The 15,261-nt window shown below is 41.5% G+C and overlaps 1 protein-coding gene across 4 annotated transcripts in view; it reads left to right on the top strand.

The window, feature by feature from the left end:
- Positions 1-13,886, top strand: part of GALNT15 (polypeptide N-acetylgalactosaminyltransferase 15) — a 35,923-nt gene extending 22,037 nt beyond the window's left edge. For 3 of the 4 annotated variants that reach the window (XM_042817445.1, XM_042817444.1, XM_042817446.1), the window contains one exon: positions 759-5,220. In XM_042817445.1, the coding sequence (XP_042673379.1) occupies positions 759-905 (147 nt within the window). In that variant the 3' untranslated portion in view covers positions 906-5,220. Of the gene's footprint in view, positions 1-758; positions 5,221-13,663 lie in introns of those variants that run through there. The other variant, XR_006168573.1, reaches the window with a different exon arrangement.
- Positions 13,887-15,261: the final 1,375 nt, after the last annotated feature.

Below are 15,261 nucleotides of genomic sequence, written 5' to 3'. Positions count from 1 at the left end.
AAATCTGGTTTGAAAACACAAATTACCGAAATCCTACCTACATTCACATACCCTTATTTTAACTATTTAACTTACTGGCTTTATAGGAATACAATCAGAAGCTAGGTTGTGAACATAAGAGCAGGATAAATCTTTGCCCACTTCTTTAGATAGGGGAAGGCACTGTGAATCCCAAGTTATTCCAAATAAGAGCCCAGTGGAAGTAGGGAAATGTCAAAAATCCTCCTGTGTTGTCGGAGGACAAAACTCTTATAAAAACAGCTCAGTATTACTTAGACCTCATCCATCAGAATAAGAACTCCTCACAAGATTGAAAAATGTCATGCTTGAGGACAGCCTGAGAAAACAGAAGTCAGTGTAGCTGTAGGGATGCTGCAATCCTCAGGTGTAATACCTGCTGTAATTTGTTTTGATTCCTAAGAGAAGGACTGGTCCTTTTCAAATTTTGTGGTCTCTAATACTGAAGTTGATGCTGATGATATTTACCCATAGAAAAACAAAACAGTGGTGGGAAAGAGATTTAGAGAGTTCTGCATTTGTGAATCCTGTCAGCTTCCAAAGAAGCTGTGTTCTCACAATGCCTTGGACTCAAAGCTAAACCTAGTGATCATGTTTAGAGCAATACTAACATATTTTTGAACAATGTCATTACCGATTACCTATTATACATTAAAAACTCAGAAACATTGCCTAGTTTTTACTGGAAATCTCTTATTTTTTCATTTGTTCTTTCTTCCCCTTCTCCTCTCATATTTTAGAATGGAGTAATTGTCCATGTCCTTTCTGGCAAATGCATAGAAGCAGTGAAGAGTGAAGATGAGAAGGACTTGTTTTTGTCCTTATGTAACAAGAACACAAATCAGCTGTGGCAATTTGAACATTCCCAAGGGCTACATCAGAGATAACTGCCAGGTCTGTGGGAAGATCAAGTCTCCAAAATCTAGCATTATTTCTCCTTTGGATTCAAGATATGAGCGTTTACTACAAGGAAAAGGAAGATGTTTGTGTTTGCTGTAGTATACAAGGAAGCTAGGAAGGCCCTCCCTCAAAAGCCTGGCTCAAACAGTTGCTGCTGGTTCCTGGCTTTTCAGCTCTAGCTAAAATTTCCATTATTCTGTATAAAAGGAATAAAGACACTGTGAGCATCAATAGGTTCTCAACTCTGCTACTGCAGAAAACAGTTCAGTTTACCATTTGAAGGAAATGTGTGAAACTGGCTGCCAGACAGCTTGTCTTCCAGCCTGTTCTGTGACATCTGAGGATACAGGAAAATGAATGTTAGGAAAACACTTGAAACTGTAAGAGGACATCAGCCAAACAGGAGGGGAATTTAATCCAGTTGTACAGTGCACTCGACTCATATGAAACAAAGTAAGTTTTATATGTATTAAAGTAGTAGATGCTTTCATGTGTAATAGCTAAAATGTTGTTTTCCAGCCTGAGCCAGATTTCTATCACCCGTAAGACAGCACAATTCATAAATTAGTACTTAATTAGGCACTAACTGCTTTAATTGCTTTGGAATACCAACAGTCCGCAGAGTTTGGCACACTCTTCCTCATATCCTTCTTCCAGAGTCTAACTGGATGGGATAATGAGACTGAATTATTAACAACTTTTTTGTTTCAGTTTTCATGAAAACTAAGAACAACTTTTAGAAAAACTTTTGTGGAATACAGAAGAAAATTGAAGTAGATTTGAGAGTAGACTGGCAGCTCCCCTGCTTATTGTGAAACTGAAAGTATCGGTGACATTCATTTGTTCTTATAAAGCTTTGGGATGAGCTCATTATTACTGCAGTGACAAAAGTGCTGGTTGGAAAAAGCAAAAGAAAAGAAATGACAGGTTTCAACACTGGCTATCTAGAAAGAATATACTGATATACTTCTACTCACTTGCTGCCCACTGTACTAAATAAGTCTTCTACACTGTGACTTTTAGCCATGAAGATCTTTTAGATTGTTGCTGTCATGGGTCTCCCAGCTGATCTGCAAAAGGTAACAACGTGTAATTTTCTAAAGAAGCTTCTTCTGTAGGGCCTGCATCCCCACTGACCCCTCGTCCCTCACAGAGGTGGCTGAGAGTTCATTTCAGGTAATGAGAATGGTCTCAGTATGCACTAGCAAAGCAAACTTCTATCCATATTTTGTCAGGGCATTTGCAATTTTGGAGTTAAAACAAGCAATGACGACAATTTCCAAGAGCCTTGTAGGACAGAAGAATGAAAATCTGGGAGTTTTCCCATGTCGGCTCCACACCTGATTTATTGCATAAAGCAATCATCTATACACATATTTATTAAGGGGAAAGGACATTGTTAATGAAACCTGATGTTGATTTTTTTTTCAAGAGACGGAAAGAAAATCGCTTTCTTATAAAATGTGCAGCATATTGTGTGAGCTTCAGACAAAGGAAGGAACAATACTCAGCTTAGAGTATTCCAGTCCCCGGCTCTTGGTTAACCGTAATACATTTGTTTCAAGCGTACAAAACTGACTACAACAGAAGACATGAGCAGCATCCTGTGTTACGCTGTCCAAAAAATTCCCCACTGAGGTCCCTCCTTGGTTTGAATGCTGCAGTTGCCACATCATGTTCAGGCGCCACTCCAACCACTCTAATTACCACTCATGCTTTCTTTGCTAGCATCAGAACCCAAAGCCATTTGCTGCTATGTCATTTAAAGTTCCCCGTGACACTCTTGAAGATGCTTCAGTTTTTAACTGAAAGGATGGTAACAGAACAAGCGATATATGATCACTGCCAGATCTATGGTGAGAAAAGACACTCTCTAAAATCACAGGAAAGTTGAGCAAAATGCTGTTTCAGTGAAATGTGATTCCTTTTTTTTTTTTTTTAATTATGACAGATTTTTTAATTATGTATAATTTATTCTATTTTGGACTCTACACTGGGAATGTCATTCCTTCAGCATTTTGCTTCGTGTTTCAAAAGTGTTTGTACAAATATAACTGATCACAAGTGGAATTTATCATCATGAGAATGAAAATACTTTTGTTTAGAGAGGAAAAGTTTGGCATAAAATTTAAAAGCTGTGGAAATCCTCATCTAATACTACTTTTCAACAGAATTATAAAAGCCTAGAAAATAACGTTTGCTGTAGATATGTGTACAATAGAATAATGTTACATCATATCTCTTCCAACAGTAAAATTAAAACATATTGTGCCAAATGATTTAATGAATAATTACTACTGTACTTTCTGTGTTCAGTAACATAGTACATGTATGTTTGGTTTCCAAGGAGACTGCACTTCAGAGCACATGACAGAAAGGAGCTACTGCATGGTCCAAGAGGTCTCCGTATGGGGACAGCAAAGGGAGAGGGCTTGTGGGCCATATAACACAGAACACTTCCCTCTAATATAAACATAACCTGTTATGACACACACCCCCCCACACACAAACCAACAAAACAAAGAGAAAACACCTATCTCCTGTTTTGCCTTGTTTCCTTCCTGTATGCTTTTTAGATTGGTTGGTTGGTTGTACCAACACCATTTTCCCATGGTGGCCATTTACTTTGCCTCTTTTGTCACATCTATGAACTAGATCCTTCTCCTCAAGTAGGTTTCACAGAGAGTTCAATAAAAGGTCTCTGTTCTGGGTGCCAGTTTATTTTCTTCACTACGGCACATTTTTCATAGCACACAGACAGAAAGAGATGCTTTGAGCATCACAAAACACGGAATTACTTTTAGCTCTTTATTTAGACAGGGACAACATTTCAGGTTCCTCTAATTCCCACTGACAGGAGAGAAATGTAATAACAAAATGTTTCAGGCAAAATGGCATAGAAGCGTTAACTCCCAAGACCTCTGCAGCAGAGCCTCAGGCAAGAGCAAAGGAATTCCAGCACAACAGGAACAAACGCCTTGTATTCTAACCCCATCTTTTCTTTGAATTTGGCAGCCCAGGAATAATGAATGCTTTGAGCCAAAACCACCCATGAAGATGAGTTAAAAGGTCAGATTAAAGAACAGGTCACCTGTCTGGTGATGCTTACTAAGTAACCAGGTTTCCGCCTCTTCCAGCTAATTGGAAATAGAATATAAAGGTCTGAAGTATTACTTCACTTACTTTAAAATGTAGACCCAGTGATGAAGTCAGTACCAGCAGGAGCCTGGGGTTCATCCTGGTAGCTGAGGTGTCACCACTAGCATGGAGAAATGGAACCGCAGCATTTTAATATGCACATTAACCTCAAGTTTGAACAAGGGGATGAACAGAGCAGCCTCCACACCAAATCCATTAGTACAGAACTGATCAGGGCACCTCTCAGTCCATGTGCAAGTGCCTCCAGGTCCTTTGTGACTACAGATTTCTCCAGGATGGAACAGGGCTATGCTGAGGCAATCAAGGCAGCAGCCCAGATTTCTTTTCATGACATCTGGACAGCAAAGTGAGTGAGAGCTTTCAGTTTCCTTTTTTGCACCTTGTATCTCTTTTTATCTCCAGCAGTTTGATTCAGACTATAAAGATATCAGAGACTCTTACACAAGAGAGTCAAAAAAGAGCATGTGCAAGTATTCTCAACTTCTCAGCTTACACTTTTAATCTATGCATACCACACTGTTTCTGCCCTCAATAGAGCATACCAGTGCACAGTGAAATGTTTTGTTTCTATTCCTCTTCATTATGATATAATTGATGAATGCCTCTTCTTCCTTCTGCAGCACAGTGGCTGGTCTGCAGACAAGCCTCGAGCGACAATGCTTTCAGTTAGGCACCACTCAATGGTCTAAAAGAAACCCACCAACATCTTAGAGGGGGCCGATTTTACAGTCCTTTGCCTCATTTCTGTCAGTCGCAGGGGAAGAATTGGAATAGGACTACAGGGGAGTAGAATCTCTGCAAAGCGCAATCTCTGGCACACCATCCGCACAGCTTACAGGTGCTTTGTCACCAGGTGCTTTGGAATAGAGTACTGCTGAAACAACCTGCTTATGTGATAGGAGGCACAGTACTTTTGCTACCTTTCTAGCTACAAATGGTGGATTTTGTAAAACAGCAGCTCACTTGTAGATTATTATGCACAAGACACAGCAGAATTCTGATGACAGAATGTCATGGAACCATGACACAGAGAACAGACACAGGTGTCAGGATTGTTAGTGAAGTTCTCTCTTTTGGCTTGAACCTAAATGATGCACAGATCAACCTAAAAGCTGAATGCATCATTCAGTTTCTAAGGAGCTGCACTGTGAACTTTGATAATACCATCATGATGCTTATTTTCACTGAAGCTAAGTTTGTGTTACAAATTCAGATGATGAAAATAATCATTCTTTTAAAATGTGTATTATATAAAACTACTGTAACCTAATTGGTATACTTTTTCAGAAGATCGTTAACATAATCTCCATTCTTTGCCATTTATTTACGACTTTCTCAGTCTTACAGACTGATAAGAATTAATCTAATAATGTCCTTTATGTTGTTATAGGCATAAATGAGTTTTAAGGGATTCTATCCTTTGGTTTTGAGTTTTTCAAAGCATTTATTTCTCAGCTTCTTAACTTAATATCCTATCCTATTATGGTTTAAACTGTTTTTTAGAGTCTTTTTCTCATCATTTTGATTTGACATTGACATGAAAAATTTCACCATGGATATGAAAGAAAATCAAACAGTATTTTGATGCATCAGTTCAGTTCTAAAGATTCCGAACATCAGATATAAAAACCCATGTACCAACCACTGGGAAGCTGCTTCAAGCACAATCTATCTTGTCAATCACTCTTTGCACATATGATTTGGGATTACTGAACAAACCAAAAGCTGTAGATAAATCAAAATGTTTAACGTGATATATTGCATTAATGCCTTCCTCTTTTTCTGTCCTTTTTATTAGCCTACATTGCATGGAAAAGCCAAGCAGCACAGAGAGCCAGTTTCATAATCAGAGTATTTCAAGTGGGCAAATGCATCATGTCGATTAAAAATAAGGCTCACAGATAAAGCCTCATTGACCAAGTTGTCTATCTCATACACAAGCTTTTTATCTCCTTCTCTCATTGGCATGTGTGTCACACCCCTGGAAAACTTCTCATCTGAGGAGCTGAGAGCTCCTTTAATCTACAAATCAGTCAACAGAATCTGAAACATCACTTATCTGACTGAGCAATGAGTGCTTGTGCTTACGGAGCCTACAGAGCTTCGCTCATCACACACTGCCTCAACAAGCCCACAGACTGTAGCAAAAGTCCCTCTTCAAGGCAGTTTTCCATTGATTCCTTTCCACACAGAAGCAAAGCAAGCACCAATTTCTTAGTGGAACAAGCCTTGATCAGTCAGTAACGCCTGTGTAGATAGGCGCACACACAGCCTTAAGAACAGAGGCTGGTGCTGATGCTATGGAAATAACTTCTGAGTTTCACTTAAACAATGGAGTGCCTGAGCGCCAGCTCCTGCTCCTGGAACTGCCTCGTGCGTGCGGCCAGAACTGTACTCTGAAGGTTCCCGGTGCCAAGAACAACTCTCATATTGGTGATGAGAGGAAAGGGTGAAATAAAATAGGTCTTGAACCTGAAAAATAACTTGATAAGCAAAATGAGTACAACGAGGGCATAACTTACTAATTACAAGAAAATAGCATCTTTTCTGAAAGACATTCTCAACATTTTCATCCAACATGAGACATTGTAACACAATGCTGAGGCTTGGCAGAGGATGGCAGTTCCTTTTGCAGAGCTTCCAAGGTCTCTGAGTTCAGTTTGGTTTCAGTACAAGGAACAAGAACCAGCTTCCTTTGCAAAGAGGAGCAGAGCTGGGATTCTAATTGGAGGTGCAATGAGAGGTGGCCACATTGCCTACAGCCTGCTGTCAGGCTCTGTCTCCTCCTCGGCCCATCACAGTGAAGAACATTTGCCTCTGGGATGTTTTACTTTCAACAAGCAGGCAAATCTTGATAAAACTTGGTTTGCTTGAGTTTTCTTAGCTATCTCAATTGAAATTGTTAGTAACAATTGCATGCCAGCAAAGACTGCAGGCTCAGCAGGAAGAGGAAAATCAATATTCATTTTATAAGAGGGAGAAATAACTGAGGGAAATAGAAAATGAGAAAAGCTGAATTCAATTTCAGTTTCCAAGTACATCCATCTATTGATTTTACAGCACTGGAGGACAGCAGAAGAGCCTAACAAGGCCTCAACTATAAGAGCAACCCTAGGTTTGTGTTGCAAATGCTGGCTCCTGCTGCAGTGCCTGGCAGGGAAAGCTTTTCTCTACGTTTTCATGTGTTCAGGCCATACGTACTCTCCTTTGTTCTCCCTGGCACCTGGAGTGATTTTCATTTTCCCTGTTTGCAAAAGCAAGCTCTGGAAGGGAAAGGACAAAGAAGGAGGTGGGGGATAAAGGACCCAGAACCAAGTCCTCAAAGCTGTTTCAGCTGATGGCAGCAGCCCAGCTGTTTAATAGCTTGGCATCTGACTCCCTCCCTGTTTTCCGTATCACTTCACTTATCAGGAAAACTAGGGTAGCCCCAGAGCCTGCCTCTGCAGCTCCTACATGGAGTGTTATGTCATGCATACAGGGGGCACTACAAATTGTCAGTGCTCTGCTGAGATGCGAGAAGAGCCCACCTCACCTCCTCTGGATGTGGCAGGAAGGCATGAAAACTACTCACTGGAAGCTGAGATGATCCTGCACCCCACAGGCCGGGTGCTGCTCCTCCAGTCTGCCCTGTGCTACTCTATGGCTCACTGCAGGTTTGGAGAGCTGGCACGTGGGGTCACTTTGTGAGAACACTCTAGTGTCAAATACGTGTGTGTTGTGCCTGTCATCATTATTTTCAGGACCTCTAGTGGCAGAAATAACTGTTTGTAGAAAAAATCATATTGGAAAGCTTTTTACATGAGAACAAGACATGAAATATCAGGATGGCTGTGAACTCCATCCAGCCAAGAACGAATGTCAAAATGCCATTTCTTTAATTAACATTCTGGGTTTTCTCCAGGAAATTATCTCATCTTCCTCTTTCTTATGCAGAGTACTGCAAAATAACAAACCCATTTGTGGAAGGATGCTTTTTGGTTAGCCAAGGAAAACTACTGTCACTGATTTAGAAAAGGCTTCCTTCCTCCCCTGTGCCACCCCAAAAACATCCTACTGTTCTTCTGGGCACAAGTCCTCCGAATTCAGGGCTGCTACTGCATAATTCAAAGAAAGACTAAAGTCTGCCAGGAAAACGTCCAAGACCTAAAACACATTTATAGCTATCAGCAATCATTATTTCATACCTGACAGTAATCCCTTTAGCAAACAGCTATCCTCAATTATTGATCTTTCAATATGGGCTTTGAAGGTGAGTTGTAGATGACAGCTTTGAATTTTCTGTTTTCCAACAGGAATACTCTTGGCATGATTATGCTGGAAGTGCAGTGCAGATCACAAAACCTTTCCCCTCCAGACAGCCCCTGACAACACAGCCTGTGCTCCCCTGCCTGCAGCCTTTGGCCAGATCACTCCAACTGGGCCAGTGCCAAAAAAGCCCCCTGCATGGAGCCCATTCTGCCAGGCCTGCACCTATATTAGGTCTCATCAGTGCAATTATGTTATTAAAGATGTTTAAAACACATCTGCAAAATAAATGGTAAAAGGAATGAAAGAAAAGATGCAAAGACTACATCCAGCAAGAACACAGGAGAGCCGTATCCCTTTTTACTAATTTATTTTTGGCAGTAGAGAGATGAACCTAATGGAGAACACAGAACTGGGAGGAGAAGCAGAAGGGGCGAGATGGAGGGGGCTATTTCTCAGGATGAGAGTGTGCAGGTGGCCATTTGTTCTGAGACAAGAACTCTCTTTTTCTGTACTCCAGGAAATGACTGGACGTTTCAAAAATATGCAAAAATCCCTCTTCAAGGTTTCTATCCCTCATCAAGATTCCCTCCCTACCCTATTTGAGAAGCTCATCTCTCACAGCTCTCTGGTTGCTTTCCACTGAACTCACTATAATGAAAAAACAACAGAATTTCTACCAGCAAAATATCTATTCTGTGAACTGCGGACGCTCTTGGAATTGTCATTTTCTGGCAGTCACAAGCAACGGACTGCAATACACTACATCTGGGGGAAATGACAGAAAGAGTCTGCGCCATAAAGATCTGGATAGTGCAAGAATGTGCAAAAGTAAACAGAATTTCACAGAGATAAAACACACTTGACAGGTTTAAAGTACGGTAGTCAGCTCAGTAAGAAAAGAGAATATTAAAACGGAGTGGTTTCAGACGTTGTGAGCAGGACGTCTCTTAGCAGCCACTGTGCCTCTGGGCATGGCTGCAGCTCCAGCACATCTTGGGAAGGCATCCTGCCCCCAGTTGGTGGTGTGCAGCTGGTTGGAAGCTCCAGGCATGCTTAACACAGCAGTGGTGTGCTGGGGGCACCGAACAGAAGGGCCACAATCCTGACCCAGCGAAGGCTGACTCCAGACAAATATCCTATGTCTTGCATTCACTGTAATAGTGACTCAGTACTTACTGAATAAAGCCTACTAAAAAATTAGGTTTTGGAGGAACTGGAACTATGCAGATTGATATCAAGTGCCAGCCTGCACTGAAGGATGACACAGAATGAGAAATATTTTATACTGACATCTTGAGAATGAAATTATTCACTTTACGCTGAAGTGGCTCAGCTGACACTTCTGCACCAAAATGAGTTTCATGAATTCAATGTTCCTTCCCTTCTCTCCTCGCTATTTTTCAGTTCAGCAAGACACAAACAATAAATGAAATGGATGCATCTCATTACGAGCAGTACTTCCAACAGGGCGCTGCTCAGGCCAGCAGCACTCACAGATGAGAGCTCTGTCTGTGCTTTTGCCCACCCTGAGCCCACACGTGAATGAGGCTGCAATGCACTTGCCCAGCCTCAGCTTTCGGCTGACCGAGTAAAGCAGCAATCTGATGCAGGCTGAAATATTAACAATATAGCTGGGAAGGGCAGAAAACCCAGAAAACTATTTACTGTACATGGCCTTTATTCCCTGTTCATTGTGTAATTCATCTAAATCCTGCCCTTTCATTCACTGAAGTCAACGCCACCAAAGCAGTCTGAGTTACTCCACACTTACACTGCTGTGCAGGATCTGCCCCGGAGTGTTCTTCAGAAAGCATTTTACATGAGCCGCATCTCTCAGGGCTCTGTGTGCCTGCAGCTCCCAATACCATTCTGATCCTCCCAGCCACTCTGATCCTCAAAAGCTGCTCTTGCAAGGCAATCCACATTATGGTTACAGATCTACTACAATAATTTCTCATCTGCCAAGTTAATTAACGTGTCAGAAATGGATCTCTATCTTCAGAACTTTATTTTTGCAAGTGTTTTTAGTATAAATGCCTTTGCTGTACAAAAATGAACTAGACAAAATGTGCAGACGCTTTATTCGACGTGGAAAGAAACCAAGGACATGGCCTGGCCCTGTTATGGTTGCAAAAATAAAAGGAGTATGGGGAACTTGGCCTTCCTAAGTGGAAACTCTCCATTTGGGTGGCCTTGCTGCAATCTGTGTGGGACTGGCAGTCATTGTCTTCAAATGAAGAGGCTGGCTTAACCTGGAATGCTATCAAATCCTCCCTTCCTAAGATCTTTCATTTGGCAGAGGTACTGACAGAAATTCTCTGGCTGAGAAAGCACAATCAAATCCTGTTATGTATAATATCTTGAGAAGGGGTCCATTAGTCTAAAACACTGTGTAAGTTTGACTGTGGTTGTTTAATGTTTTCTCCAGTTGCTGATTTATTTGAATTCTCCTTCAGACGAAAATCCCAGAAATGAAATATCTATGAAGGAGGAAAGAAAAAAAAAAAAAAAAAAGAAAGAAAAAAAGGATTTGCAAGGATCAGAGAGTTTTGAAAGGGCCAGATTAAATTATTCCATTAGGGCATAATACATTGCCCTCCATTTGCTCAATGCAGCAGGGATAACCACAGCTCAAACCATGAGGTTACTGGTTGGTTTACTGGGCAAGGAACAAGTTCAGAGACTGGTGCCTAGTACAAACAGCTGGAGTGGGGAGAAAAACCCTTCTGGTGTAAGAAGGGATGGGCCCTGTATCAGCATATCCCTCCAGACTGCCATGTGCCCAGTGTGTGCATAGCAATGAGTTACATACCAGCAGACTCCCACACTCACCCTTTCTTCCACAACAAAACCCGCCGTTCGGATGGCAAGGCAGCCTGCAGTGCAGGTGCAGAAGCAAAGCCACAGAAACATACTCTGATGCCCAAGGCAGGATGCCAGTTCTGTGTGCCGTCATCTGCTTTCCCTTGTGCCTTATGTCAAGGGGCATTAAAAACACAGTTTTGTTTCCAGTTAACAGCAGGGCTTGAACTTCATGAACCCCCTCTGGCAGGGAGCATGCTCTCCTCCTTCCCACATGCTTTCCACCATCGTACAATGAAGGCTTGCATTTGCTTGCACACATCCCACTGAGTACCATCCCAGCTTTGGGAATTTTGCTGTTTGTCTCACCAGCAATGGATTGAGTTCCTGACTGCAGCTTTTACTTGCCCAAGGAAAGCCTGCAGGCTCTGACTCCTGGCTGCTTGCAAAGCCTGTCAAAAACGATCTGTGTATAGAGACTGCAATAGCGAATACCACATTTAAGGCTAAAAGGCAATTCTATGCCAAGCTCATTCTAGGTCACTAACTTCCTAAGGGCATTCTTCCAAGAAATAGTTTTATCTTGAGTAGTTCTGCCAGCCGAGAGACACTGTGAGTTGCAATTAACCCCTTCTTCAAAAGAAAGAGCAAGAATTATCCACTCCTTGACATTCACCCTTCGTTACTCATTCATGAATAAGACAATTCCTTTCCAGAACGGTATTAAAATATAAAGTTACAAGGTAATAGTGCCTTCAAATGGAAAAAAAAAATCTTCATCCTTTCAAAAACAATGGTTTTATATGTGCATCTTGGGCAGTACCCACATTCCTTTTATAAAAGTGTGAGATTAAAAGTAAAGTCACATCAAAACCCACCATCAACTCCATTCAAAAGCTTTACTGTGCGGAAAATTCAGATACTCATCAGCAGAGTCATTGCAGGAAAAACAGGGAAATCTAAAAGGTACACAGACGGGGCTTTGAAGAAAGAGGAGAAACCACATACAAAATGCAATGCGACTATTTAAATGTTTGGAGGAGAACAGCATTAACCAGCCTGAAACAGTCCTACCAAAACTCATGGAGTTTGCACACCTTCTTCAGCCACTACCAGGAAACTGCTGCAGAAGGCACCTCAGGTCTGAGCTGCTGACACTTGAAGGCAGGGCACCCTGCCTTCTTCTGAAACAAGCTTGGGCCATCAACAAGAGTGCACAGGAGAAAATCATGGTTTCTCTGAGCTTAGATTCTAAAAGGCTTTTGCTTTAGTTAAACGTTAATTTTAAGACACCAGTCTAGTGCTCAGGAAGCATCCAAAAAGCAATTCTAACATTAAGTATTTTTGGAAAGTGGAGAACAGAGCAGAGAACAAACAGCACCACACCAATGTACACACAATTCACTGACCTCCCTTCCTCTCAAAAACAACGTGGCAGAGGTGGGCAATGTTCTGAGAAGGGCAAGAGAGCACAGACTAGCTCCTGTGTGGAGAGTGGCTGAGTAGACAAAGACCTTACAGGCTCAATGCAGAAATGATTATGGGGAAATAGATGTCTTCGTATTAACCAGTGAGCAATGGGTTAAAAAGAAATGAAAAGAAATGGTCCTCCTCACAAAGTGTCCCTAAACTGCGTAATTCCTTTTCATTAGATGCAGTGGATAATTAATAGTGACACAGATTCAAGAAGTGATGAAGATAACTTACGGAAATATATATTTATTTATGCTATTATCTATTAGTGTATTGATCTCAAGAAGTCCACAACTTAAAACAAGTATTCTGGAAGACGCCATCAAATGAGGGAGAGCAGTGCTGGGGATGGGATACTGGGCTAAGCAGACCCTCCCTCTGACTTGGGACAGCAAGTTCTCCTGCTGATGTCACCACTCATTTCAGCCCTCAGGACAAACATTCTTTATTGCCTCAGATACAGCAAACCAATGGGTGATTTGTCTGTGCCTCTGTCTCCAGACATTTTCTAAATTCTAAATGAAGAGTCAGATTCTCTTTTCCAGGCTAAGGGATGCAAACCAGCATCCATCATTGTGATGACACCAGAGCAAGGCTCTGGAGCTTACAGAAGCCTCTCTATGATTCAAAAGCAAACTCAACTGTATGTTACCATTATGATAAAAGAGGAAAAGGTTCATAGCTCAATACTATCTAAAGGATTCAATTAATACCAGAAGATGTTTGAAACAGCTTTGCACAGCTATAGAATTTCCCCAGGCTTATGGTCAGAGACCTGCAAAATTGAGACCTGTTAAGCGGTAACTATTCCAACGTGCTGGTTTGGTTTTTGTTTTTAAATCCTCCCTTGAAAAATGTGTTTTTTTTTTCCTAGGGAATGTGAAATAGTTATTATTCCTCAGATTACACCAGAAAACCTGCACTCTGTGTAAACACCACAGGACAAAAAAGATACACACAAAAGATAATGCTCGAAAATGCTGCAGCTATTTAGACATCTAGCCGGCTGGAGTCACTTTGACTTGAAATAAGGAACGTGTCAACTTGTTTTCTTATTTTCCAGGACTACAACAGAGGCCAAAGTAAAAACATTTGCCAGTGGAACAGAAAGAGCCTGAAAAGGGCACCCCAGGAGTGACGTGTGGATCAGCATCCTGCCAGCTCCTGCTGCTTTTACCCCAAGCCTTGTGATGGCTGGATCTTTCCCTAAAGCAGCAGTTTCAGCATTCAAACAACCTGGTAAGAATCTTAACTTTGATTTAGAATTGAAAAATCATCACCACACAATAAAAAGAGAAATCTTGGTAGCAAAATGAAAATATGATCCCTAAAAGCTTCAATATCAGAGAAGGAGCTTAAAAACATTTTTTAAAATTCTAAGTCTAACTTAAGATTACCAGGGACCTTACTCATCAATTTTGAAAGCTTGGTTTCAGCAGCATCCATGACCTGACTGAAAATCTGTTATGGAATTGAGTCAGAGAAGACTGAAAGTTACACTGTATTAATGACACCACAACTGAAAATACAGAAGAAAGTAGAAAGATGCTGAGTTAACTATATATATGTAGTGTAAACACGAATGAATTAGTGCTCTGGGAATCCAAATTAAACTACTAGGGAAGGAAGAAAGAGGACACATGATCATTTTAGCCAGCCCAGCTGTTTTACAGAAACATTTCACACAAGTGACCTTTATCAGACTTGGAGAGTCCCAAAATTTTACTTCAGTTACACAGCTGCCAACACCAAGACTGCCATCTATTTAGAATTATTCCCTTGGATCACCATGTGCTAGCAGGATTTTAAAGAGAGACGATTCTTAACAGTGGTTACAGTCACTCCTGCCAGGCTGCATAATGGCAGTGGTGGATGGGCAGCTGACCTTCACAGTGTCCAGCACCTTCAGGGCAATCCCCTCAGCTGACTGCCCTGTGGCAGCATTAATGGCATGGCAGTGATTTTCCATGACACAGGAGGAAGCTCACACTGGGCTGGGGAGCTGCCAAGAATTTTGAAGAGGAGACCTGATAGGCAAACAGGTGGAAACAGGGATGACGAGGGGTAGGAAGAGGCGATGACAGGTCACTTCAGTTTTTACCCTCCTGGTGAGTCCCTTTTGACCCACTTCCTGCATGACAGCAGGTGACACTGTGAAAGCAGCTGTCCAGCTGGTCACAGCTTCTCTCAGTTGTTGCCTTTGTCATTCAAAAGGTTTGAGCAGTTCCAGGGCTGACAAGTCAGCATCCTCAGGGTTACACAGGACCCTTTGGATCCTCCCTGCCCTCCATGGCTCCTCTAAGCCATAGCTACTACAGAGAGACATGAAGAAAGCAGCATTTTAAGTTACCACAAAGTAGAATCAAAGCTACTAGTCTAACTAAGCATAAGGAGAGCAACCCACCAGGAACTGCGTGCAGAGGAAATAATGGCATAATTTCTTTTACTGTACTGTAACTATCGTCATAAACCTGATTTGTAGTAACATTTCATTAAGCTTTCAGGGTAGCAAATACTCAACCCTGCAGTCAAGGTTGGCCTGAACTTTAAACTAAAACTAAGGAAAGATGGAAATGGGGTTCATCTAAGCTATTTTTCTCAGTGACGATACAGAGTTGTCACTTTACATTCTTCAATTTGTATGTTGAAGGTTCATCTAAA

The sequence above is a fragment of the Centrocercus urophasianus genome, unplaced genomic scaffold (genome assembly GCF_019232065.1).
Source record: "Centrocercus urophasianus isolate 14NV4802_14NV808 unplaced genomic scaffold, USGS_Curo_1.0 seq_16, whole genome shotgun sequence".
Lineage (NCBI taxonomy): Eukaryota > Metazoa > Chordata > Aves > Galliformes > Phasianidae > Centrocercus > Centrocercus urophasianus.
The sequence above is the reverse complement of the archived record's forward strand: the minus strand, read 5'-3'. Positions and strand labels throughout refer to the sequence as shown.